Source organism: Telopea speciosissima, chromosome 9 (genome assembly GCF_018873765.1).
Source record: "Telopea speciosissima isolate NSW1024214 ecotype Mountain lineage chromosome 9, Tspe_v1, whole genome shotgun sequence".
In the NCBI taxonomy this organism is placed as follows: domain Eukaryota; kingdom Viridiplantae; phylum Streptophyta; class Magnoliopsida; order Proteales; family Proteaceae; genus Telopea; species Telopea speciosissima.
This window is the reverse complement of record NC_057924.1, coordinates 18449339-18475051: the sequence shown is the minus strand read 5'-3', so window position 1 is coordinate 18475051 and position 25713 is coordinate 18449339. Positions and strand designations below refer to the sequence as shown.

Below are 25713 nucleotides of genomic sequence, written 5' to 3'. Positions count from 1 at the left end.
TTTGATATTTCTGTAATGTTGTTGCTAATGGAGTAGTATATATTCATTGGGTTTGCAGTATTGATGTTGCTAGATATAATGGCAAATTAGTGCATAGATTCAATCTGTAATGTTGTTTCTGTTGCTGTACTAGGGCCTTGTTGCCTAAGTTCTTAGGTGGCCCTTCAAAGCCTTGGGTCACCTAGGTGCCTTGACAACTATGGTACTCTACTTCACTGATTCATTCTTCTCCATGCCATGCTGTGCTGCAAGCATCTTGGTCTTCCTCTATGGTGGTGGCGTTTGTTATATAAGGTGTTTTTTGCTATTGTATTTTTTTTTTCTTTGCTTGCCTTTTGTGTCCTTAATTTTTTTTTTAAAATTGCACCTGAAGTACTCAACGTTAAAGGAAATAGCATTTAAGGTACCTAACGTTTTAAAAATTTTGTTGAAGGTACCCAAGCACAAATGGTGTTAAGGAGGTGTAAACATATGATGATCAAATGACCAAAAGGCCCTAGGTTTCTATATCTATCTAAAAGATTCTAATTGGAAGGATCTAGTTCAACATCACATTTTACATTTTTTAACCTCTGATTTGGATTATGACTGTTGTAGACAGATTCAGAATTAGAGTAAGGCTTGGATGATTAATTATCATCCCAAGCAGTTCTATTTATAACATTAAAATCATATGACAAAATTACAACTAAGCAATGTGGGACTAAAACCCACATACAAGAAACATAATAGAAGAAGAAATAGAAGAAGAAAAAGTCCAGAATACCCCCATGGTATTCTGGCCCATACAATCCAACACTCCCCCTCAAGTTGGAGCATATATGTCATGCATGCCCAACTTGACTAAGATAGGAAGAAACACTCTACCACTTAGTCCCCTAGTGAACACATCGGCTAACTGATTAGCAGACTTCACAAAGGGAACACAGATGAGTCCGGCTTCGAGCTTCTCCTTGATGAAATGTCGGTCAACCTCCACATGCTTAGTGCGATCATGTTGGACAGGGTTATGAGCAATGCTAATGGCTGCTTTATTGTCATAATAAAGCATCATTGGAAGATGGACAACCACACCGATATCCTGCAACCAAGGTTTAATATTTCGCGATATCTCGGTATCTCTGGCCTACCGAGATATCTGAGATATCCGAAATATAGTGAAATATGATCGAAATATTGCATTTTTTTTTGCAATATTTCGGGGGTCCATCTCGGGGGGTATTTGGCCATATCTAGGCCTGAAACTTCATGGACAGCCTTATTTAAGCTTAATAAACACATTTAAACCATAAAATTGTAAAAATGTGAATTCAAATTGGTGTTTTGGGCTTGCACCCTTGATTGACATACGGTCATCGACCCTAATGTATAAATAGTTAAATACACATAGATTAGGTAGTTAATATTTAATAATAGTATTTAACTTCATCACATATCAAGTTAAAGCCAATACACATTGATGAGTACCATGATTCTCATAAACTCCATAATATTCAATAACTCGCTTAAAGCCTTAAAGGCAATACACTAAGTGTCAAAGTCAGTAAATCACAAGACTCGCAACTCGCAAGTCACAACTCACAAGTTCATAGATCAATGAAATCACAACTTAAGTTACAAATTACAAGTGCTAAACTGCTAATAGTAGTTGTTGTGCCTCCCTGGATCAATCCCACTCATGCCTCGCTGGAGTAGACGTCCATTGCTCTCTGTTTGAAGGACATATGTGGACCACGATATAGAATTGGAGAAGAAACGAGTGTAGTAAATGGAATCATCAATATACTGTAGGTAACCTATCCTAGGATATAAGCTAGGGTTACCAATCGATCCAGTCCGTGAAGAAGATGATCCACTGTGATATGATGTTGGCGCCGGCACAAGAGACGATGGCATTGGCTGCATGTATGGCTGGTGAGGTTGGTAGCTAGGTCCGCTAAGGTATGCAAAGATGTTATCTACAAAAGATGATCCAGTATATCCCTGGGACTGGGACTGGTAGTCATAGTCCCCTACCCCACTAAACTGCCCATATGATGATGATCCATATCCATATCCACCGTAAGGTTGTGATGTACCATAATCCGATGCCAATGGAGTGGTATGTGCATCAAAAGATGGGGCACCAATGTCCAGTCGGTCCTCCCTCCCTATCACCCATACTCAAACCACCAACAAAGCTAGATAGGTTATCAATGTCCAGGTTATCAATGTCCATGTGATCAGGTTCGCTCTACAGCGATCGTGTTTGATCCCACCACCACATCACCACCACCGTACCATAGATCACCATCACCACCAATCACGCTCATCACCATCATCATTTGTTAGACTGTCTCATGTAGGGGCCTACCTCCCGCACCATCCTACCTCCTCTCATCCAACACTGGCTCACCTCTATCCCTCACCCAATCCACAATAGGGTCCTCATCGTCTGAGTCAACTTGAAAGATGTCAGCTAGATCAATGGTGCCCCTCTGTCCCTCATGTCCCATGCGTATGTGTTGCAGTTTCAGCCTCAAGTTATAGTGCACATACACCATGTCAGATGAACGTTGAGACCCCAATCTGTTGCGCCTCTTGGAGTGGATGAGTGCAAAGGTACTCCAGTTCCTCTCACAACTAGATGCAGAACATGTTTGGCCAAGGACTTTAATTGCTATTCTTCTTAAGTTTTCAGCCGATTCCCCATACAACACCCACCATTCAGCTGCATTACAAGTTTACAACAAAAAAGACATGTGTCAAATGTTGTTTCAACTTTCAAATTTCAATACATATGTAATTTAAAACTTAAAAGAATTACCAGCATCACCACGTGCTCTGCCTTGTATCGCAGCCTCAGTTCCAAAACTTCCCAATGCATCCCTAAATACCTTGATCTACACCCATGTGGAAAATTAGTAAGTACTTCTTCACTACTTATTTGAAAGCATCAATAAGTTGAGTTTCCAAATGAACTCACCTCATTGTTGCAAATTGTTTATAGTGCACCATCTGGCTCCAACTTCTTCACTACTTGTTTCACAGCATCAATAAGTTGAGTTTCCAACCCAAGCCTATTGTTATATTGATACTTAGGGTTCAAGTAGTATGCTGAAATATGACATATAGAATAGAGGTATTGTCAAATGCATAGGTAATTAGTAAATAATAATACTATGAATTAGTAAACATAAAACAAATTTACTCACCAGCCATATGCAATGGATGCATAAGTTGATTATCCCAGCGAGCATTTATGATATCTAAGAAGTGGTTGCTACTGCGAGGAGCCACACTATAGACACTATCTTTCATCAAGTCTATTGCAGCATATAGGACTGGCATGGTTGGGCCCTTCAGAGCGGAGTCAGCAACATGTAGAACTTTAACTACTAGCTCCAAAACTTTCACCACTTTGCTTAGTTTGGTCTTGAAGTCCTCAGATGACATCGTTGCTTGTGCTTCCCTCCCATTTGCAGTCTTGGAACCCTTCCATTCAAACCACTCCTCAGAAGCAAACATGCTTCTCAGCCCGGCCTTCTTTGTCTTAATGCTTTTGAAGGCAATGTAGTTGGTGGCAAATCTTGTGATGCCAGGCCTAACCAAGTTACCCCCACATTTTTCCCTCAATAGATTGAGTGCATAGGAGTGGTTGTATACAAAGTTGGTGACTTGTCTTGCACTTTCAACCATAGTCTTCACCAACTTTAACTTTCCCATATCTTTTAGCATTAAGTCAATGCAATGGGTTGCACAAGGAGTCCAGAAGAGCCGGTACTTACTATTGTTGATCATCTTCTCACTGGCCAGCTTGAAGTTACTTCCATTGTCCGTTACAATCTGGACAACATTCTCAATACCCACATCTTTTTCCACTACTTCCTTTAATAATCTGTAAATATATTTTGCATCCTTTATCTCTTTGGATGCATCCACAGATTTGAGGAATACTGTCCTCCCATCACAATAAACTATGAAATTGATGATGGACTTTCTTGTAGAGGCCCAGTCCATCCATCTGCCATTATAGTCACCCCATATGTCTCCCACATATTCCTCATCTCACTAATGTACTCATCAATCTCACTCTTTTGTTGAGGTAGATAAACATTAATTACCTCATATGGGGTAGGGTCCTTGAATCCTGGGCCAGCCTCTGCAATGGTATCTATCATGGTATCATAATGGGGGCCTTGCGCAGTGTTTGCTGGGATGGTATGGTATAACATCAACTTAGTTATTGATTCTTTAACCAATCCCTTCATCCCCTTCCATGCTCCTTTGATTCTGGGTTGACTGCTTCCTTTCTTCTTATGCAATTTAGGATCGGATGTTGATGGTGGTACTGCATCTGGTAGAGGTGTTGGGGCTGCCCTCACACTTTGTGATCTTCTAAAAGGATTCAAAGATCTAGGACCTCTAGAACTCGCCGCTCTCTCTACTACCCCTACTCTTTGTCTCGCGATCATCTTGAAAACTTACTCTACTCCTTGAAACAGTCCGCCTAAAATCCCTAGCCTTCTCTGCTTGTTTGTATGTCATCGGTACTACAATGTCATCATCATCATCATCATCATTGTATTGTCTTCCTCCTCCCATCGAACTCCTCACTGTATCCTCAAGTTGTTCTCTTATCCTTTGCTTGTCAGCCTTCCTCTTCTTCTTTCCCCTCATATTATCACCAATCTCCCTGACTACTTCAGTAGGGACCATATGAGAACCTACAATATCTTTAGATCCTCCAGTCAGATGTTGTTTAAGTCTACTGGACCCACCTCCCATAGATTGCATATGACAATAGTTACATATAGATTTTCTCTTATCTCCATCAATGGGAGTGCCATGTAACCATGCAATGTCACCCCTATGTTGGCTGGCTGGTCTCTCTTGTTCCCTCTGTTCTCTTTGTTCCCTCCGCCCCCTTTGTTGACTACTTTCCCCCACCTTTTGTTTGTCCTTCGCACGTTGACTATCACGATCCGCCATAATGATACTTGTTTACTGCAATGTAAGTAACACAAATAATTAAAAAACTTAATGTAGATGCACTTCAATTGACACTTTTAGATTACTAATACACTTGTATAGTTATTTAATATTTCCCCCCTAACCCTTATATTTTTCACATAATTAAAACCAATTTTTTATATATAATGTTAATATAAGTATTGACCTAACACAACAAAACCAAAAATTAGTAAACATAATATACATGTAATGCATTTCAAAACATATAGAAATAACATTCATATTTTTTCATTATTTTTTAAACTTAAAACTCATATTTTTCCTTATTTATTTCTGTTTTTTTTAATTTTATTTTATATATTTTTCTTAATTTTCAAAAATTAAAATAATTATTTAAGAGCAGAAAAATAAATCCGACACCGTGAAGCCGTAGATTGGCCATTGGTGTCTAACATATATTTAATTCATTACCATCTAAGTCATATTACCCCTAATTATTTCCTATTTTAATTGTAGGAAAATGAATTTTTAAAACCAGAAAATTAAAAAAAAAAAATACATATGGAAAAAAAATTTCAACACTGTGAGGCTATAGATCGGCCTCCGGTATCTAACATATATTAATATCATCACCATCCAACAAAATTTGTACATAGTCTTTTCAAAAAAATAGTTTTAGAGAAATAGAATTTACCTTAAATAGTGGAAAAAGGCTTGGATGATGAGCTTAGATGACCCTCCGATGAGTTTACCGGCGAAAATCCGACAACAATGTGCTTGAACAATGGCTAGAGTGTTGGATGAGAGCTTGGAAGAGTGGAAGAATAGGCAAAAGACTGAAATTCCTTAGCAAATGCAGCTCTCGGTCGAAATATGGACCGAAATCTGCGAAATATTGTATTAAAGCCCCCCTTCACGTGACACTTTAAGCCAAAACACCATATTTCGTCGATATCTCACGAGATATCGAGGAAATATGGTATTTTTTCATTTCGACCTGATTTCGCATCTCGGTAAGCTAGAGATATACGAAATTAAGCGATATTTCGGCGAAATATCGCGAGATTTTGAACCATGCCTACAATAATCCTCTAAGCCATAGAAGTTCACAAATTCCTTGTGCCATTGCACAGAACTTTGCTTCAGCACTGGACCTTGCCACAACATTCTGCTTCTTGCTACGCTATGTGACAAGTTTACCACCCACAAACAAACAATAGCCAGAAATTGATTTTCTGTCAATGGAGCCGGCCCAATCGGCATCAGTATAAGCTTCAACCTTCAGATGACCATTGGGAGAGTAAAGGATACCTTTTCCAGGAGCAGACTTCTAATACCGCAAAATACAAAAGACTGCCTCCATGTGAGAAGAATAGGGATCATGCGTAAACTGGCTCACCAAATTTACAGCAATGGCTTTGTCAGGTCGTGTGTGAGAGAGATAGATTAGTTTGCCCACTAGCCGCTGATAACGACCTTTGTCAACCGGTTCACCTTCTTTCTCCTTTAAGTATTGTAGTAGCTTCCATAGGATTATCTGAAGGATGACAACCTAGCAACCCAGTCTCAGACAACAGATTATGGACATATTTTTGTTGAGAAAGTAAGATGCCCTTTGAAGACCGAGCAACTTCTATCCCTAGAAAATATTTCAGGGGTCCCAGATCCTTAACTTCAAACTCATGGCTAAGGAAGAGTTTCAAATTCTTGATAGCATCACCATCATTACCAGTGACCACAATATCATCCACGTAGACTATGAGAAGAGTTACCTCGTCACCAACTCGTCTGATAAACAAAGTGTGATCAACATTGCTTTGCTTATAACCTGCTGAAATCATCGCCCTGTGAAATTTGCCAAACCAGGCTCTAGGTGACTGCTTCAACCTATAAAGGGCACGCTTCAATTTACAGACCTTGCCTTTGGTCCTGTCATCAGAGAAGCTTAGTGGAATGTCCATATATACCTCTTCCTCAAACTCCTTATGAAGGAAGGCATTCTTTATGTCCAACTGCTGAAGGTCCCACCCAAGATTTGCAGTGCAAGATAATAACACCCTTACGGTGTTGAGTTTCACCACTGGTGCAAAGGTCTCGTGATAGTCAATTCCATAAGTTTGAGTGAACCCCTTTGCAACTAGACGTGCCTTATATCGATCCACTGTACCATCAGCCTTTTGTTTGACTACAAAGACCCATTTACATCCCACTGGCTTATTCCCTGGAGGAAGAGCCATAAGATCCCACGTATTATTTTTGTGTAGTGCTCTCATTTCTTCCAACATTGCTGCCTTCCACTTTCCATCTGTAGATGCTTCCTGCCAATTTTTAGGAATCAAAACAGAAGAAAGAGAAGATACAAATGCACGAAAAGAAGGAGAAAGAACTATAAGAAACAAAACGAGATATGGGATGTAAAGTGCAAGTCCTAGTACCTTTGCGATGAGCAATAGGTAGGTCGGGAGAAGAGGGCTTACCAGGAGAGGAAGGATCTGGATCTTGAGCCGGCAACTGGATGGATATTGGTGCTATAGTGGATTGAAGTTGCCTTCTGTTGGTCCCACCCCTTTGATAGGTGAGTATATTGGAGTTGTCAATCCTCTTCTAAACCTCACCAATAGTTCTCTGGACTGGAGTCAGCTCCCCCTTAATAGGAACATTAACAACACTCTTTTCCATGGTCTCCCCCTGTAAAGGACTCCCTTCGGATGAGGGGGGAACAGCCAGAGGAGGTTGGGCAGCAATCAAAGAAGGTTGGGCAGCATTCAAAGGAGGCTGGACAACAGTCGTAGGAGACTGGGCAGCAACCGTAGGGCTAAAAATTGGAGGAACCTCAAAAGGAGGAAAAAACAGCACATTTTCACTAGAATTCTCCCCCTGAAGAGGTGGTGAAGAATAATAGGAAAGGGTCTCATGAAAGACAACATCCATACTAACCAAAGTACGGCGGGAAGGGGGATGGTAACACTTATAACCTTTCTGGGTTGGAGAATAACCCAAGAATATGCAACGTAACCCCCTGGGTTCAAGTTTGCCTGGAGATTTTGTATTTCTAGCATAGCACACACAACCAAACACTTTTGGAGGCATAATAAAGGAGGTATTCCCCAATAAAATATCAGTCGGGCTATGGGAGTTAAGAACCCGAGAAGGTAATTTATTGATGAGATAGGCTGCAGTGAGAACCGCATCCCCCCAATATTGAGATGGGACATTCCTAGCAAACATAAAAGCCCTGGCCATTTCTAACAAGTGACGATTTTTTCGTTTTGCTACACCATTCTGGGTAAGGGTATCAACACAACTAGTTTGGTGAATAATGCCATGATCAACCAAGTATTTTTGAAATTGAGATTTTGTATACTCGGTTCCATTATCACTTCTCAATATTTTGAGAGTAGCTTGGAATTGAGTTTGGATTATTTTATGAAAATGCTGAAAACATGAAAAAACCTGATTTTTTGTCTGCAAAAGATACACCCATGTGTTCCTAGAATGACAATCAATGAAAAAGACAAACCAACGATGACCAGAAATAGATGTCTTACGACTAGGGCTCCAAACATCAGAATGCACCAATTGAAAACAAGAACTCCTTTTATTTGAAATTGGATAAGTTGAACGTGTCTGTTTGGCCAGAACACAAGCCTCACAAAAAAAGTCATCCTTAGTATGTAGGGTAACCAAACTAGGAAATAAATGTGCTAAAATTCCTAAAAGGGGGTGACGTAACCTAGAGTGCCACTGGTAGAGTTCAGAAGAGACCAAGGAGTTCTGGTGTAGCAGAGAAGGTAATGGTGGTGGAGAGAAGCAACCGTCATCAAGCAGGTACAGTCCACCGTGCACTTTACCCAATCCAATCGTCTTCCCAGATTCCAGATCCTGAAACACACAATGAGAAGGAAAAAAAGTGACTTTGCAGTTAAGATCACGAATAATACTACTAATTGAAAGAAGGTTAGTAGTAAAATTAGGAATGTGCAAAATAGAAGACAAGGGAAGAGAGGAAGTGCAATTGATGATTCCTTTTCCAGATATGGAAGAAAGGGAACTATCAGCCACTTCGACCTTGTCTTTCCCAGAAGTGGGAGAATATCTGTGAAACAGACTAGAGGAACCGGTCATATGATCTGTAGCTCCAGAATCTATGATCCAAGGATGGGAAGCTACAAAAGCACAATGACCTCCAAATGGAATACCTGACTGGGCAAAGTGTGAACCTGAAGGAGCAAAAGAGTTGGCAGTAGCTGATGTAGTAGAGGCAGCAGCAGCAGAAGACCTTAGCACACGTAGGAGTTCCTGTAGATCATCCTGGGATAGACCAGTGTCAGTAGCAGGGGCTGTAGTAACAGTCTCAGTTTGATGGGCCTTGGTCTTTGTCTTTATTTTTGTCTTGGCAGCCCTTTTAGCTTCAAAGTCAGTTGGTTTCCCATGAAGTTTCCAACACTTCTCTTTGGTGTGGTAGGGTTTGTGACAGTGCTTACAAACAACAGTCCCTGTAGTAGAATCACCAAGAGAAGCAGTACCAACAGGTGCAGGAGTAGCTGGGGCAGCAACCTTGAGGGCTGATCTGTCAGTAATAGGTGGGTGCAGCATGGCAGCCCTACGGTTTTCCTCAGAGGACACCCAGGCATAAGATTGTTTAAGGGTGGGAAAAGGCATATGGCCCAACACTTGAACACGAATCTGATCATACTCCACATTTAAGCCAGCCAAAAAATCATATAACCTGATCTTGTCCACATGCTTCTTATAGGAAGCAATGTCAGTATCTGTAGTAGGGTGAAAGTCAGAGAACTGGTCCAATTGTTGCCACGGACTGCGTAGAGTAGCATAGTATTTGGAAACTGAAAGTTCTCCCTGAGTGGTGTGAAGGACCTTCTTCCGGAGTTTATATACTTAGGCATCATTGCCAAGCTCCCCGTAGATTTCCTTGCAAGCAGCCCAAATCTGTGAGGCTATGTCAAGGAGAAGAAAATTATGCTGCAAATCTAAAGTCATAGAACCAATCAGGTAGGACATGAGAACACTATTGTTGGCAAGCCACCTTTCCTGATCAGGTCCTTGTTCATCTGGCATAACACTGGTGCCATTAATATGGCTGGTGAGACCACGGCCAGCAATAGCAAAGGAGGCAGATCTGGACCATAGAAGGTAATTTGAGCCATCTAGTTTAATAGGATTGGGTGGAAAATTGTGGTAGTCTGTTTTGCTTTGGCCATCATGAAGTGGCTGATCCGAAGTAGCTGTAGACTTGGCAGAATCATCCATACTGGCAGCAGAGAAACCCAATAATATTCCTTCAAGTTAAGAGCTGAAAATTGGAGGAGAATCCCCTTTCAATGGTAGTATATATGTCTCAAAAAATCAGAAACAGCAGCCAAGTAGAACCCCTAGATCGATATTGGCAGGGTTTTGAAAAAAACCCTGATTTGCTGAAATCGATGTAGAGGATAATGAGCCAAAAAACTGTAGGGAAGTGGCTGGAACTGAAGTCGAGATAGCCTTTATGATTGGAGAAGCACCCTTGAAAAAATCAGCAGCAACCCCAAGATCGATAGGTGTCAGGGTTTTGGAAAAAAACCCTGTGATGGTGGAATCGATCTCAAGGAGGTCTTCAAAAATTGTGAGATAAGAACTGAACCAAAAGGGGCAATCCTGTTGCAGTTCGTGGCCTTCAAAGGGAGGAATTGATTCCTTGTAAGTGTAATAGAAGCAATCCAAAGAAAAATTGAAGATCCAAATATCGCAAGCAGGTGTGGCTGGTTCCTATCGAGCAGAATTGTGTATCATTGTAATGAGGTGATGGGGGCAGCAACTGGATCTAATGATCACCTCATTAGTGCTGCCCTATGTGAGAATGCAGAACAAGGAAGAAGAGAGAGAAGAGAGGAGAAGATCGAGAGAGAGAGAGAGAGACAAAAATCGGAAATTAGAAGGGAGGTGGTCCCTAATTCAAAATCTACTCTGGTACCATGTAGACAGATTCAGAATAAGAGTAAGGCTTGGATGATTAATTATCATCCCAAGCAGTTCTATTTATAACATTGAAATCATGACAAAAATACAACTAAGCAATGTGGGACTAAAACCCACATACAAGAAACATAATAGAAGAAGAATAAGTTCAGAATACCCCCACGGTATGACAACTGTTCATATAGAATTTTAAATCATGTCAAACATCATGGTACAGTCTGATTGAAGATTGCATTATCAATAACTTAAAAAGAATTCTAATTGGAAAGTTAGACAATAATAATGTTTTAACATTTTAACTATTTGGTTTGGATTGTGACTGTCCAATTTGCATTTTAAATCACGACAAACATAATTGTACAACCTGATCTAAAATCTGACGGTCATAAAATTCTGAAAGAGATGCCATCCAACCATTATATTTTGGCATTTTCAGACTGTAGAAACCGCTTCCTCTAAAAGACCGACCTTTTAGGAAAGGGAGGAAACAATATGTATATCATACGGAGCTTTTAACAGGGGAGCTTTAAATAACAACACTGCCGCTCCGGGACTTCTACGCTATCCAACCATGTAGGGGGACCTTTTAGGAAAGGAGGAAACAATATGTATATCATCGGTGGATAAATAATTTTTAACACCTTTGAATTGCATCATGGTCATTTATTTAACATTTTTAGTAATGATAAACACAATTGTAAACGCTGATTTATGATTGGATCATTAAAAGCATTTAATCTTGCATCTTGCAATCAATATTTTAATCATGTGATTGGATGCTTCTGATGATCCAATCATATATCAAACTTTACCATTATATTTTTCATGAATTAAAATGATAAATAAATAGCCATGATGCAAATTAAAGGTCTGAAAATACCAAAATATAATTGTTGAATTGTATCATTTCCTTTCAGAATTTTATTATGCTCTGATCTTAGATCAGGTTGTACAATTGTGTTTATCGTGATTTAAAATGCTAATTGAACGGTCATGATCCAAATCAAACATTTAAAATGTTAAGACATTATGGTTGAATCATATCAATCCAATTACAATCTTTTTGAAACTATTAATGGTGTGATCAGACTGTACCTTGGTTTAAAATGTTATATGAACGACCATGATCCAAATGAAAGGTTAAAAGAAATGAAAAAACATGATTTTGAACTATATCCTTTCCATTGAAATCTTTTTAATAGATGTATGAAATTGGGACATTTTGGTCATTTCATCATTTTATATTAACAGCTCCTTATCACTACTGTGCTTGTGTACCCCAAATGTAGTTCTTAAAATGTTAGGTACCTTAAACGTAGTTCCCTTAAACTTTAGGTTCTTCAAGCGTAATTTACTGTTTTCATTTTAATAGTATGCTTATGTGCAATTGACAATTTGCATTTCTGTACATATCCACTCGTTTTGCTTTGTAAACTTACATCTGCTATTATCTCCATTAGATGAGTTCCTCTTGCATTTACTGTGTCCTTTTGTACAGAAACTTTGCAAAAAGGCAATTGACATGGTTCAGGAATGAACTTATTTATCACTGGATTGATGCTTCACAGCCACTGGTATGTCAATTTGCTTTTGGTTGGTAGGTCTTCCCAGTATGGATTATTTTGCTAGAGCTGCTGTGAGAAGTTGTTAGCTCAAAGAATATGCTTGCAGGTGCATATCAGGTTATCCGTGCATGCCTTTGTGCATGTAGGTGTCATGATGGGTGTACTCTCATATTCATGATGACATGCATGGGTATGTTTGCAGTAGTTATAGAATCAAGGAACTGAGTCTTAAGGATAGTTGCTTGCAATTACTCTTGCTGATTCGTTCTTCTTGTTTTTCTTTTAATGGTGAGCTAATTATCCCAAATTCTAGCTTTATATTGGATGCAGTCTTCACCATGTTGGCTCTTATGAGAAGTTTATCCAAGTGAACAGAGAAATGGAGATGATTATAAATGTGCACATCATTAAACTTAAATGATGGAGACTTGTAAGTTGCACCTTATCATACAGGAAAACTGAGAATAGCAAAAGCTAATAGTTACGCCCCTCATTGTTGTAGTCATAATCCTAAAACTAGAATGAATTTGGGTGATTGAATTGGGTCTAGCTGGAGGCTTAATTATCCCTTAAAATGCAAGGGTCCCTAATAGGCTGAAACCACATGTAACCTGTTGGCTTCTCTTATTTTTTTATGGTTCCCTCAAACCATGTTAATTAAATCATTGTCATAAAACTATCACCTAAGAATCTAAAGTAAGGTACCCCCCCTACTTTTTTGTGAAACTGACATGGATACACTGGTCTTCTCATCCACGAAGGCATGGTGCTCCTCACTCCAATCTCTACTACAACTGGGAAGGTTACGTCTTTATTTTAATTGTTATTAAGTGTTTTAGTTAGGGTGGATTATTAGTCCAGTCTTGTTTTTTAAGTCAGTTTCCTAGTCAGTTAATGTTATCTTATTGGTTAATGATTGGTTTAGGCCCTTCTTTTTTAGTGTTAGATCTTGTTTTTGAATCTTCTATATAAGTTTGTAAGGGGGTCCAACCTTGGACACGAATTTGACTAATGAGATTTGTGGCTTCATCCTTTTCTTTATTCTATGAGATTCAGATTTGCTGTGAGATACAGTGTTATGTTGGTGGGAAAGCCATAGTGGCTTGTGGGATTCCTGTTGAGGCTAGGTGGGTTACTTACTTATATCTTCTTCATTCTTCCTTCTCCATCGATACTCAAGTAAGATAGTTGCATAAGTCCTTATCTAACCATCGGATTTGCTTGATATTGTGATATGTTGTTTGCTAGCTTAAGAACTGTTAACCAGAATCCTACAACCATCAGTTCATTATTTGCTGAGATATCTGTGTTCAGGATGTTAAGTTTTTAATTCTATAACAGTGCTGGTTCTTGAGATCCAATCATTGGATTATGCCCATCTTTTGAAAAGTTGTTCCTTGTTATTTTATTAACTTCATCTCAGAATTTCCCAATCATCCGAGTTGCTGATCTATTGGTATTGAATTCTGGTTATTTGCTACATCATTGTGATCCTGGTTTATAAGTTTCTGAATCCTAATCATTTAGGCTTTCTAGCTACCCATCAAGAAGCCCCATCTCTTGCTCGATCTCTTTTTGAATCAACCCTGCAGGAGCTCCCTTTCTGTCAACATCTAATCCCCCCCCCCCCCCGCTTGTACAGAAACAGATTTGTTTGTCATTATTGGTAAAACTTTACTTTGCGAATGAGCTTGGAGTTTCCTACTTAATAGATCTTTTCCCAAAAGCTTAATCTAAACTCTCACCAAAAAAAAAAAAAAAAATTCCTGCTTGTATTTAGTGTTCTTTCTGTCCTTGTGGTTCAGTAAACCTTGATTGTTTGGACTCGTTATTATGGTGTTTTTTTTTTTTTTTTAAATTTTTTACTAAAACATAAAAGAATGATGTGCTTCCATAAAAAACTAAGCAGGATGCACAAGCACCACAGTTAGTGTGCAGCTGCAGCTTCTCCGAGCAACAGCATATTTATTTAGTGATCGCAATATCCTTCGCGTAGCAGTCAGGATCACATCCGTTCTAGCCAACTTGTTCTCCAAAGTCCCTTACAAGCCGAACATGTGTTCTGGCTTTTGTGGCCATTAGCTTTCCTCAGTCTGTGGGAACATGGCTAACATTCTCCCAATTTTCAAAACATTAATTTGAATTGCTTAATTTATGTAAAGAATTTATTCCTAGTCATTGAATTAAGACAATGGGATGGATGACCACTATTAAACTTACATATCTTGGCGAAACATGAATTGAAGTAATTTTAGGAACTGTTATCCGAGTTGATATTCTAAAATTCAGTGCCCATGTTCTATGCTCATTTAAAAAAAGATTTGCCTTTTTGGTTTAAGTGTGGTATCTGTTAAAAAGTTCAGTACCACATTTATCTGGCTTATGCTGGACTGATAAAAACATGTTTTGCAGGAAAAGGTACTCAACTTCATTTATGATGCATACCACCAGCAAACTCAAAAGCTGGTGGTGCCAGATTCACTTAAAATGAAGAAAGACTTATCCAGTCACAGGGAAGCCTCTTTACTGAAGGCTTATCACACAAAAAATCGGTAGAAATTAGTGAATGTTTTCAGCAATTAGTTTTGATAAGTGAATGTTTATTCCAAGCATCTAATGGTTTCTTGGTGATTGCAGACATTTTATCAATCGTGAAGAGTGTTCTGATATCTTGGATTGGATTTCGAAAACACAAGGATGATACAAGGGTTCTGCTCATTAAGGTTTAATACGTCTTTATTTTGACCACAAAGACGACAAATATAAATAGGATTATCTTCCAAGCTAACACTAAATCATTTCAGACCTTAGCTTGAAAGGTTGTTAATTTGATAGAGACGCATGCTGATAAGCACGGCACTATTTTTTGCAGTGAAGTGGTAAAGTTGCAGTACATTATTCTGTTTGTTTTAAGTGTGAAGCTCTATGATGCATCTTTCCTATCTGATGAATCTTCATTCCTTGCAGGTTTGTAGAGAAGAACTGCACCCCGTTTTCTTTTTTATTTATAAAATTATGTAGTGAAGAAGACATATTCTATATGCATTCAGAGGACCATTGAGTTCTACCAAAAAAAAAAAAAAAGAGGACCATTGAGTTGGAAACCGAGACCTCCCACACACACACACAGATGATTTGTCTTAATCTTGCTTTGGAAAGGTAATGTACAATTAATTCAATATGTAATCCTTTAGACTTTAGTTTTACAGAAGCGTCAAAGAAAATGATTTCCCAAAACTCTTGAATGACGGAGACTTAATGAATTCCGTTCTCATATATTTCTTTCCGCTTCAAATAAAAAATTTTTAATGTTGAAAAGTTTTTTAATGTTTATTTTTTATTTTTATGGAAACAAAACATTAGAGAAATTTTCAACATGTAAGATTTTTCATTTACCAAGGAAAATTTGTCATGTTACACCGAAACAAACGGAGCAGAGGAAAACTGTGCAGTGAAAAATTCTTGTAGTGGGCGTTCAGCAGCAATTTTATAATGTTAAATGGGCAGTTTTTTTCCTGAGTTTGGACTTGAATCAACTGATTTGGATGACGGTGTCTGAGTTTTAGTCTAAGTTCCACATCTTAATAAAAAGAGCTTGGAAATTGATTGAAAAGGGATTTCGTTCAAAAAATGTTATACCACTTAAACTCAGGGTTTTAGTAATCGGTATTAGTCGATAACAAATCAGATCGGCTCTGGTTCAGAGGTTTTCCCATGTTTTTTTAAAAAATTTGGATTTTTAAAAATATTTTTACCCTTGGTCTGTACACGGGATCTGCCAGGTATCGGTGCAGTCTCCATCGATACCAATACGAGTTGGCACGTTGTCCTTCTCTAAAATGGGAGAATCAACTTGCTGGCGGATCTCATGCTTTCTTTTTTTGAGCACTTTTCAAAGTCAACCTGAAGGAAGCTTGGTGTTTCATTATTCTCCTTCTTGGAAATGTTTGTGAATTACATCCTTACTAGACATAAGAGTAATAACCAGCTCTTCCTTTATAGATCTGGTGCTGATTGTTGGAAGATTTCAGACAAACCAGTCTCTATAATTTGCCTTATAAGATTGTTGGCAAAATTTTTGGTAATAGTCTTCAACCCTTTTTGAGAATTTTATTTTTCCATTTCAAGTTTCTTCTATTTCTGGGAGGCAAATCTCAGATACTATTATTATTAATCAAGAAATTTTTTATTATTTAATTTATAAATAAAAAGGAAAATTAAGATATATGTGAATTAAGTTAGTAATGTCAAAGGCATATCATAGATTAGAATGGGATTTTATCATAGTTATTTTTTAATTTTTGTGTCTGAGTTCTACAAGGTGTGGTTTAGTTGGTCATTTAGTCTCTTCAATCTCTTATTCTATTAAATTATAAGGAAGCTCTTTTGGTGATATTGATCCTTCTAGGGGTATCCGTCAAGGGTGCCATTTGAGTCCTTATGTTTACCATGAAGGTTCTTTCTCAAATGTTACAAATATATAAGGACCTTAATATGTTTAGGGGTATTAAAGTTTCATGATAAGCTCTTGAAATTTCTCAAGTGCTCTCTGCGGATGATACTTTTTTTTTCTTTTCTGTAGAGCTATCAGTGATGATATTTTAACCATTCAGTCGGTACTTTTCTTTTTTATGATCTTTTAGGCTAACAATTTAATTTTGACAAATGTGGTGTTCTTTTTAGTTAGAATGTCTCTTTTGAAGATAAAAGGCGGTTGATTCATGTATTGGAGATTCAGAAAATGTGTGAGGATGCAGTTTATTTGGTTACTGATTTTCCACCCCCGGTCTAAGATCGTTGGTTTGCATACTATTTTTCATAGAGTAGAAAAGAGATATTTTATGGTGAGGATCAAATTTTGGAAATAAAAAATCCCATTTGATTTCATGGAAGAAAATGCGTCTCCCAAGAGAGTTAGAGGGTTGGAGTTAAGAATTGCTAATTTGCATGATAATGCTTTTTTGTTTAAACTTGCATGGAGATTGTTAACTAATCCTACACGTCTATTGGCTTCTGTTAGCTTAATCGTTATGTTAATTAATGTGGCTCTTGGACATGGAACAACATTGTGATTTTTATTATTGTTATTGTTATTATTGTTATTAATAGATATGTTCGTTTTATTGTAATCGCTACATCTGATTGTGTATATATAGCATATGTTTTTTTCCCTATAAATATGTACACATCACTTTTTAGCAACTACAACAACTACCCTATTTTGATCCTCCACAGTCCATCATTTTGAGCCATGTGAAGGGTTGCTTGGGTCAAATCATCAATCGTTAGATTGATAGTACAACCCTCATATTAATCATGTATCAAGTTCGGGGGCAAACATAAACATGTAGCCCTCCATGTATATTTTTAATCATTATTCCTGCATGGGGCGATTGGGACGTGGACAGAAGGGTCTTTATGACACAATCAATAATTTGATTTATTTTCAATTAGGCCTTGCTCTAGCCTCTTTAGGGGTTATTACTTGGTTCCGTCAAGTCGTTAATAACTTGATTATTTTTAGATAATAGTAGATAGAAAGAACGCTTGCAAGGAGTCCTATTGAAACCAAGAAATAAAGGCTTGCTAAACTGAGTTAAATACTTTATGAAATGGATGTAATCAGAAAAGCTATTTCAATGGTTGCATCCAAAATGCCCATACGAACTCAATTTGTTATTGCAGGATAGGGATGTGGAACCAAAAGAAAGAAAATTTTGTAGTAAAAAAAAATCAAAGATGTCAAAACAATGAGTTTTTAAATGTTAATACACCGTCAACATTATCTATCAGAAATAATTTCATTTTGGTAACTTTGAGATGTTAGATGACTTCATATCAGTTCAGCCTCTCCACCTAATATTTTCGAGTCAAAATGCAATATGAAGGTCTATCAATTTGTTCATTATTTTGACTGCTTGTGTTAGCTTTGAGACCTAGTAGGTGAACCCTTACTGGTTTGATATTTTCCCTACATAATTTTGGTCGAATTTAATTTCTAATTTGGTCAAGGAGCAGGGCCAGTAAAATCTGGGCCCAAAACGGCACTTGCCAAAAGAAAGGGGCTGAAACAAGTTGGTCAGTCTACTTGGACCCGACCTAAACAAACAAACATGGTTATCCATGTTATGGTTAAGACAGTTACGACCGGTCTATCAGATTCCAGTATGGGCAATTACGGTCGGTTAGTGAAGGAGTTACAACTGTTGCTGTGAGAATGTGGAATCGGCCAATTATGTAAACTACTCCGTATAAATAAGAGAATTGAAGAAGTAGTGAGGACCTTCATCAAAATCACACTTTAATAACGTATCTTTTACCTTTACATTAGGAGTAGGAGTAAGATTAGCTTAACCATGGTTTCTTAGTGTAACAATCTTTCAGGGATCAATTTCAAGTACTCGATCATTCAAGTGAACGACCAATTCAATTCCATCCTCAATTACCTTTGTTCGCCTATTTCTTTTCCCTCAAATTTACTTGGCATTACAATTCATATTCATTCGAAAGTCCTTGGAGCAATCGAAGCAAGAGGATGACTCACATCTCTCCTGGAAGAAGTCAGATTAACAATTTTTATCAAATCATATCTCTCAAGTCTTTGCAACTCTAGCACACCCGCGCATTCAACAACAGGTTAGTGACCAAAATTGTCACCAATACTTTTGGCACACTCAGTGGGACCCTCTAGGTAACTGTAATGAATACAAGGAGAAGCACATGACACTCTAAAGAAGTTGATATGAAGAATTCAAGAGGGTCTAGTCCTGTTGCTGAAGATGTCCAGCAAGGGGCAATTGCAATTGGTAGTGGGTCAGGAGATGACATGACATGTTAGTTGGTCACCACTATGCAAGGACTTCTTCGTCCCGCAACTGATGATATGCGTAAGTTGGTTGTTGGGGTAACCCAATCTAACAACGGGCAACAAGGCCGTTTTGATCAGTTGATGACCTTAGTTGCTGCTCAATCACAGTCGGATAATTGGAATCAATTACACACAAGTCAAACACCAATGGTTCAGTTTTCCGATCATATAGAAGAGGTAATGTTCTATCTGTTAACCAAACAAGTCATGCTAGAACCTCTCTAGCCAACTAGGGGCATGGCACTTCGTGTTCCATATAGTATGTCGCTACTTCAAAAGATAAATGCATACGGTGTTCAGGGGCAGTTTGTTCCACAAGCTATTAACCCACCTCTTTTGGGAGAAAATACAGTCCCAGTTGGGGAATATCCAAATTCACCCCCATATGAAGGACTGACGAATGCGGTTAATAATGATGGCCGAAGAAATACTGGCTTTAACCAAAGTCCAAATGGAGTTCGGGCGGATCCATCTGAGGTACCATTGGAATGGTCGTATCTGGTCCACAATGGGAGACTTGATCCCCATGTGAAGGACCAGCGAATGCGGTTAATAATGATGGTCGAAGAAATACTGGCTTTAACCAAAGTCCAAATGGAGGTTGGGCAAATCCATCCTGGGTACCCTTGGAATGGTCATATCAGGTCCAAAATGGGAGACCTTATCCAACATCAATCGGCCAACCTTTCAACCATGGCGATGTACAAAATGGTCGAGCTTTCGGCAAAGGAAATCCAGTCAACCAGGTACTCATTGACCGACGAGAACTTACCTGGTTAATCCAAGAGCAGATTAACCCTACATATAGACCAATAACAAGACCGGTCTACAAAAAACCTTATCCTGAACATCTAAATCTACTTGAATTTGGGAGAAATCAGAAGATACCTAGATTTGTGAAGTTTTCAGGTGAAGATAATATATCAATCGTGCTTCTTCTTTTCTGCTTTTGGTTTGATCCTCTAAAACCGGAGGGTTTGTAATGGTCTTCTTTAACACAAGGAGGGTCTATGAACAAGCTAAAGGCTTTTGCACTTGTGAATGCTTGATATATAGCTCACATGGCATCAACCATTGGTGCACCAAAACCACAATGTAACACTGTAATGATAAGAATTTCTTAGGTCAAAGAGTCAACTAGTGATGACAGGTATGTATCTCTCCTTAATACGATAGGTAATAACACATGTGAGAATTTGTACCATATTCTTTCCTATACACACAAATGATGTGTACTTACATTTATACCCTAAAATCAACATTTCTAGCAACATACAATGTAACGACCAGATGAACAGGATGTCCAGTCCTATCCCATGTTGATAATTGTTTTGGGTGAAAACCCATGGAACAAACTTATAAGCCTGTAAATAAATTCATGCAATAATAAAATTAAATTTATTTATTCCAAAATAATTCAGGTTTGATAGACATAATCCAACAGTGCGGTGGTTTTGGGTGGTGGTGGTCACGGTGTAAGATGATTCCAAATTGAATCAGAATCATGAGAGGGAGGGGGCGGGGGTGTGAGCAGGAGAGAACATGGGACATAGAGTCATGGACGCATTGAGGGTTCGTCAATGATAAACAAGCACTGAAACCTATTACAATGTAGTGAGAAGTCATCTTACAATGAAAATTTTTTTTACATGTACAATTGATGGTTTACATTAAACAAATGGAGCTAGCCATATACTAAAACCTATTATAATGTAGTGAGAAGTCATCTTCACAATTGAACTAAAGAATAAATTAAGATTGAACATATCATATCTAGGAAGCTATGTACACTATACATCGGTAATGGATGTCTTCCTCATTTCAATTTCAGCCATTTGTGAAGCTTGATGATACCCTGGATTGTTGTACTCACTCAGAACCCAATCCTTATCGGGTGCTATTTGTGCAGAAGCTGGAGCTCCCAGTACTGAAAAGTGATGTTGCCCATTCTGGTGTAACAATGTTTTTTTCACCCGATTCCACCGATTTCTATTACTTCGATGTTTCCTCCATAGGTTAATGAGAAAGAGTAGAAAGACAATGGTAGATGTGCCAGCAGTGAGAACAAAAAGACCCCAAAAGCTATCAAGGCCCAAGCTCTCATTGTCAACTTCAGTTCCTGATTTTGAACATTTTGAATCTCCACCGAACCAATCTTCTTCCAATTTTGTAATATTTCCGTTCTCCAATAGTTCTAGAATTGCTTTGGAAAAGTCAGCAGCAAGAGTTGAACCCAATGGAAAGACCTGTAGAATAAACAATAATATAGTTGATCATCATCTGTGTATCTTTTCATATAATAAAGAAAACAGAAGTTAAGTGTTAATGTTTGTGACTACTTACAAAGCCCCATCCACCAAATCTATGGATTGTTTCAGTAGCAGTAGTATATCTATTGCAATATTTGGAGAGGAACACCTTTTCACCGGGGAGCTCTAGGAAAGCAGCCTTTATGTTGCCTTGATCAAATTCAGCAACATAGGTGTCTTTACTTGTAATAGGCCTGATGTTATCCGTCTTGAATCCAAGTACATTCACCAAGTAATTCTTAACAAATGAGTCACTATCACATCCTACAATCGAATTACTACTCTTTAAAAACTCGATATCGGACACAATAGGTTTGAGTCGTTGGACTGTGAGCATAGAGGTGAGACTAGCAGTGTAGCTAGAGGTCAAGATTAACACCACAAACAGCCATATTACCATTACAACCCGAGTGAATTTGCTATGAAGTTTCTCCCCTGTATAAATTAACCAAAATACATATAAGCATGGCATACCAATTAATGATAATGCAATGAGTGTACTCTATGGTCAAGAATGAGAAGGGTTTTACTCCCACATTGGTCGAATAGTATGTGGTTGTTGGTCATATGAGCTTGGGATCGGCCTCTCCACCCTAAACCTTGGACTTTTGGGTTGAACGTCATTAAGTGATATCAAAGCAGGTTATCCATTCATAGACCATGTGAATACCCATGGCCCAAAGCTGAGGGGAGCTGATTTAGTAGTGCACTCCATGGCGGCGAGGAATGGAACTGGACATATGACCTTGGGAATGGCCTCTCCATTTTGAAACTCTAAATTTTGGGTTGGACATCATTAAATTAGAGCTGCAACAAAGTCAGGTTGGGTCGAGCTTTTTAAATTAAACCCCAACCCAATCTTGAGTCACCTTAGTTGGGCCCAAGCTTTGCCTGACTCTGACTCAGGACCTGAAAAATCCAATCCTAGCCCACTCTCAAGGTTGGGCCGGGTTGACACTGATTGGCCCTGACCATGGGGAGGGGGAAGGGGGATGCAAGGGCTGGGCCAAGCCAAGGAAAAGAAGAAGACGAGGCTAAGCCTAGCTGACCCTGATTGGCTCTGACCAGGGGGAAGGGGGAAAGGGGATGCAGGTTGGGCGAGGCCATGGAGAAGAAGAAGTAGACAGGGTCGGGCTCAGCCCAAGGCCTCAACCCTGACCCAGCCCAGCCCTAACTCAAGGTCAGAAATTCCCAACCCTGACCTGCTCTCAGGGCCAAGGTATCTCAGCCTAGACCCTGTTCAAGCTCAGGACGGGCCAAGGCGGGCTCGAGCCGACAGGGACAAACTTGCACCCCTACATTAGATGACAGATTGGTACAATTAATTTGCAGCATGTGAAATTAACATCATTTCATGAGATGTCTAGCTAGAGATAGATGATAATTTCGCTATAATTTGATTTTGAACATTTACTTACTGTGGGCAAAGAAGAGAGTTGAGAAGGTGAACCACAAGGCAGTGGCAAGTTGATCCTTCCAAGGGCCTCTGAATTCTGGATTTGATTGATGTTCCACAGACCAAACCACCAACATGGTGTAGAACAAGACCAAACCAGTAACTAGCCACATCTCTGTTGTGAAAGGCTTCATGAACATCCATGCTCGAGATTCCTTCTTCACAGGAACTACCAATGACAACCCTGACTCTGTATAGGGCTGAGTGAACTCTACCTTGTCAGATCGGTTGGACAGGATCGTTATATCACCAACAACAGCATCATATTCCTTGTGATAGACTTTATCAATGAGATCATCGTATGGTCCATCATATGATTCAAATTCATAGGATATACCATACTTTGTCTCTCTCAAGATCTTTACAGCTTCTTCGAAAACCTTAACACAGAAACCTGTAACCAATGGTGGCAAATTAGGGTTCTTGTTCTTTTCCACTTTGATGAACTCCTCAAACACTGCTCGTTCTGGAACACCAATTTTCATGGTCTTTAAATCACTAGGCAATACCCATCCTCTTGGTACTCTCTGTAAACCTCCAGGCCAATCTACAGGTCCTTTCAATCCTTCCATGTTGTAATTGTTACCATTACATTGATCACCAAGGATCTCTGAGAAACCACACTCAGTAGTCCAGAAATCTAGTTCCTTGTAACTCTTTCCTGCCACATTAACAATTTGGAAAACAGGGGAATTCGATAATTCTCCGTCTTTGAATTGAATTTTTCCACTTAAGCCATTGAAATTGCTTGACAATATTTTGTCTAGCAATAACTTTGATGTATTCTCCATTGCATTTGTTAGAGTAGAAATAGCATCATATGCTCGGACTGCATGGATTCCGGGCTCGAAGTACTCTTCTTCAGGATACTCAGAACGAAAATTTTTCTTGAATTTAGAAGAGAAATCTTTGAAGGATAAGGTATTTTCAGAGAAGTGAGTCTTAATTCCTAAAACACCTTGCATGGAAGAGATAACAGAGGAGTTAAAGGAATCTAGGGCATTGGCAATTGTATTTGTAGTTATCCAAACAGACTCTTTCCCCATTAGTCCAATTCTTCTAGCTTATGTGAAGAGCTGGACAGCAAATGATATTGATGGTTGAACAAGAATGAAAACCCTAGACTGCTTGCTGTTTAGCTTCCCCAGCTCTTTTAAAATTTCATCTTTGGGATCAGAAATCGAAGATATCGGCGGAAAAACCATTCGATACTCAATCTGAGAGCCTACATCTCGAAGAGCATCAGAGAGAAGCATGACCACTCCTGAATTACTTCCATAAGTATCATCTTCATAGATTGAAATAACATTCCTCCATTTGTATGCACCAACAATGGCAGCCATACATTTCATCTGTGTGGTTTCATTGTTTGTCATCCTAACCAAGAAAGGCCATTGCTTGGTCGTCGATGACGCTGCGATAGAAGTACTTGCGAAGGAAAATACAGGGACTTGTGCTCGATTTCCTATTTCAGCTACTAACGCGGCCTCTTGCCATGTCTCCATTCCAAGAATGGCCTCAACCTGCTCTTTTCCGACGAACTCTTCAGCTGCACTCAACAATATATAAGAATTAACAACGCAGCAGAACAACGATTTGCAAAAGAAAAATGACAATTACATGCACACAACATAAAGATTTGCATGGTTCACCCAACATGGGCTATGTCAACGGCCAAGTGATAAGTTAGAGCTTCCACTATTCTGCTGAAGAAATTACAAATTAACCCCTATATATAGGGTCTCGCATAGTACAATATAGATAAACCCTAATCTCAAAAATGATATTAAGGAAGAGTCACAAATACTTCTTGGATTATATTGAGATCAGGCTTGTTATCTGAATCACAAATAAGATTTTGACTGGTTTAAATAACTAATTACCCACCTGCAGAGGTTGCTCGGAGAGGATCTCCGGCTGAATCACGTACATGGAGGGCTAGCTTGAACTGGCTGTTAGAGTCATTAAAGCTTTGGATAGCTATTTCCATGGCTGTCTTCTCTTCCTTTCCATTACGCGAATTTTCATCAATGATTGCACCAAGGTTTGCTATTCTGGTTTCATCTCCAACAGTCTCTGCTGGTGATCCATGGAAGAGAAGAAGAATATGAATTAAGATCAAGAATAGAAAACGGGTTGCAGAATACATTCTGATTGTGGGTTTAAAGATAACGGTATCTTATCCTTACCACTAATCCACTATATATGTTAGCATGAACAAAAACCATCTGAATTGCCAGAATTCAATTAGTCAAACTTTGACTTTTCAAATCATTGACATTTTGACTTGTAGCATTTCTAATCTTGTGTTTGATGAAGTCCTGAAGTTGAAGTATTTGGCTTATCATTGCTGTTTGATTGGAAAACTTTAGATTGTTTGTTAAAATTGAATTGCCATTGTATAAAGGGAGAAATCTTTAGGGTTGACAGGTCTGGCTCACCGCTTGTTGGCTCGTTCCTATTGGATGTTTGGAAGAAAAATGAAACCTCTATCCTATTCCTACCTGGAGTGAAGCCTATTGCCTAAGAAATATGGCTTGTTGAACTGAACAAAGTTAATTGAGTTGTCAAGTGATAGGTGAT

At 38.7% G+C, this 25713-nt stretch overlaps 1 protein-coding gene and 1 pseudogene across 3 annotated transcripts in view; one reads left to right on the top strand and one right to left on the bottom strand.

The window, feature by feature from the left end:
* Nucleotides 1–15545, top strand: part of LOC122641111 (tRNA dimethylallyltransferase 9) — a 52347-nt gene extending 36802 nt beyond the window's left edge. For 2 of the 3 annotated variants that reach the window (XM_043834433.1, XM_043834432.1), the window contains exons 9-11: nucleotides 12431–12506; nucleotides 14910–15049; nucleotides 15135–15545. In XM_043834433.1, coding sequence (XP_043690368.1) covers nucleotides 12431–12506; nucleotides 14910–15049; nucleotides 15135–15198 — 280 coding nt within the window. In that variant the 3' untranslated portion in view covers nucleotides 15199–15545. The remainder of the gene's footprint in view (nucleotides 1–12430; nucleotides 12507–14909; nucleotides 15050–15134) is intronic. The other variant, XR_006329810.1, reaches the window with a different exon arrangement.
* Nucleotides 15546–21056: 5511 nt separating this feature from the next.
* On the bottom strand, nucleotides 21057–25281 carry LOC122639534 (annotated as a pseudogene).
* Nucleotides 25282–25713: the final 432 nt, after the last annotated feature.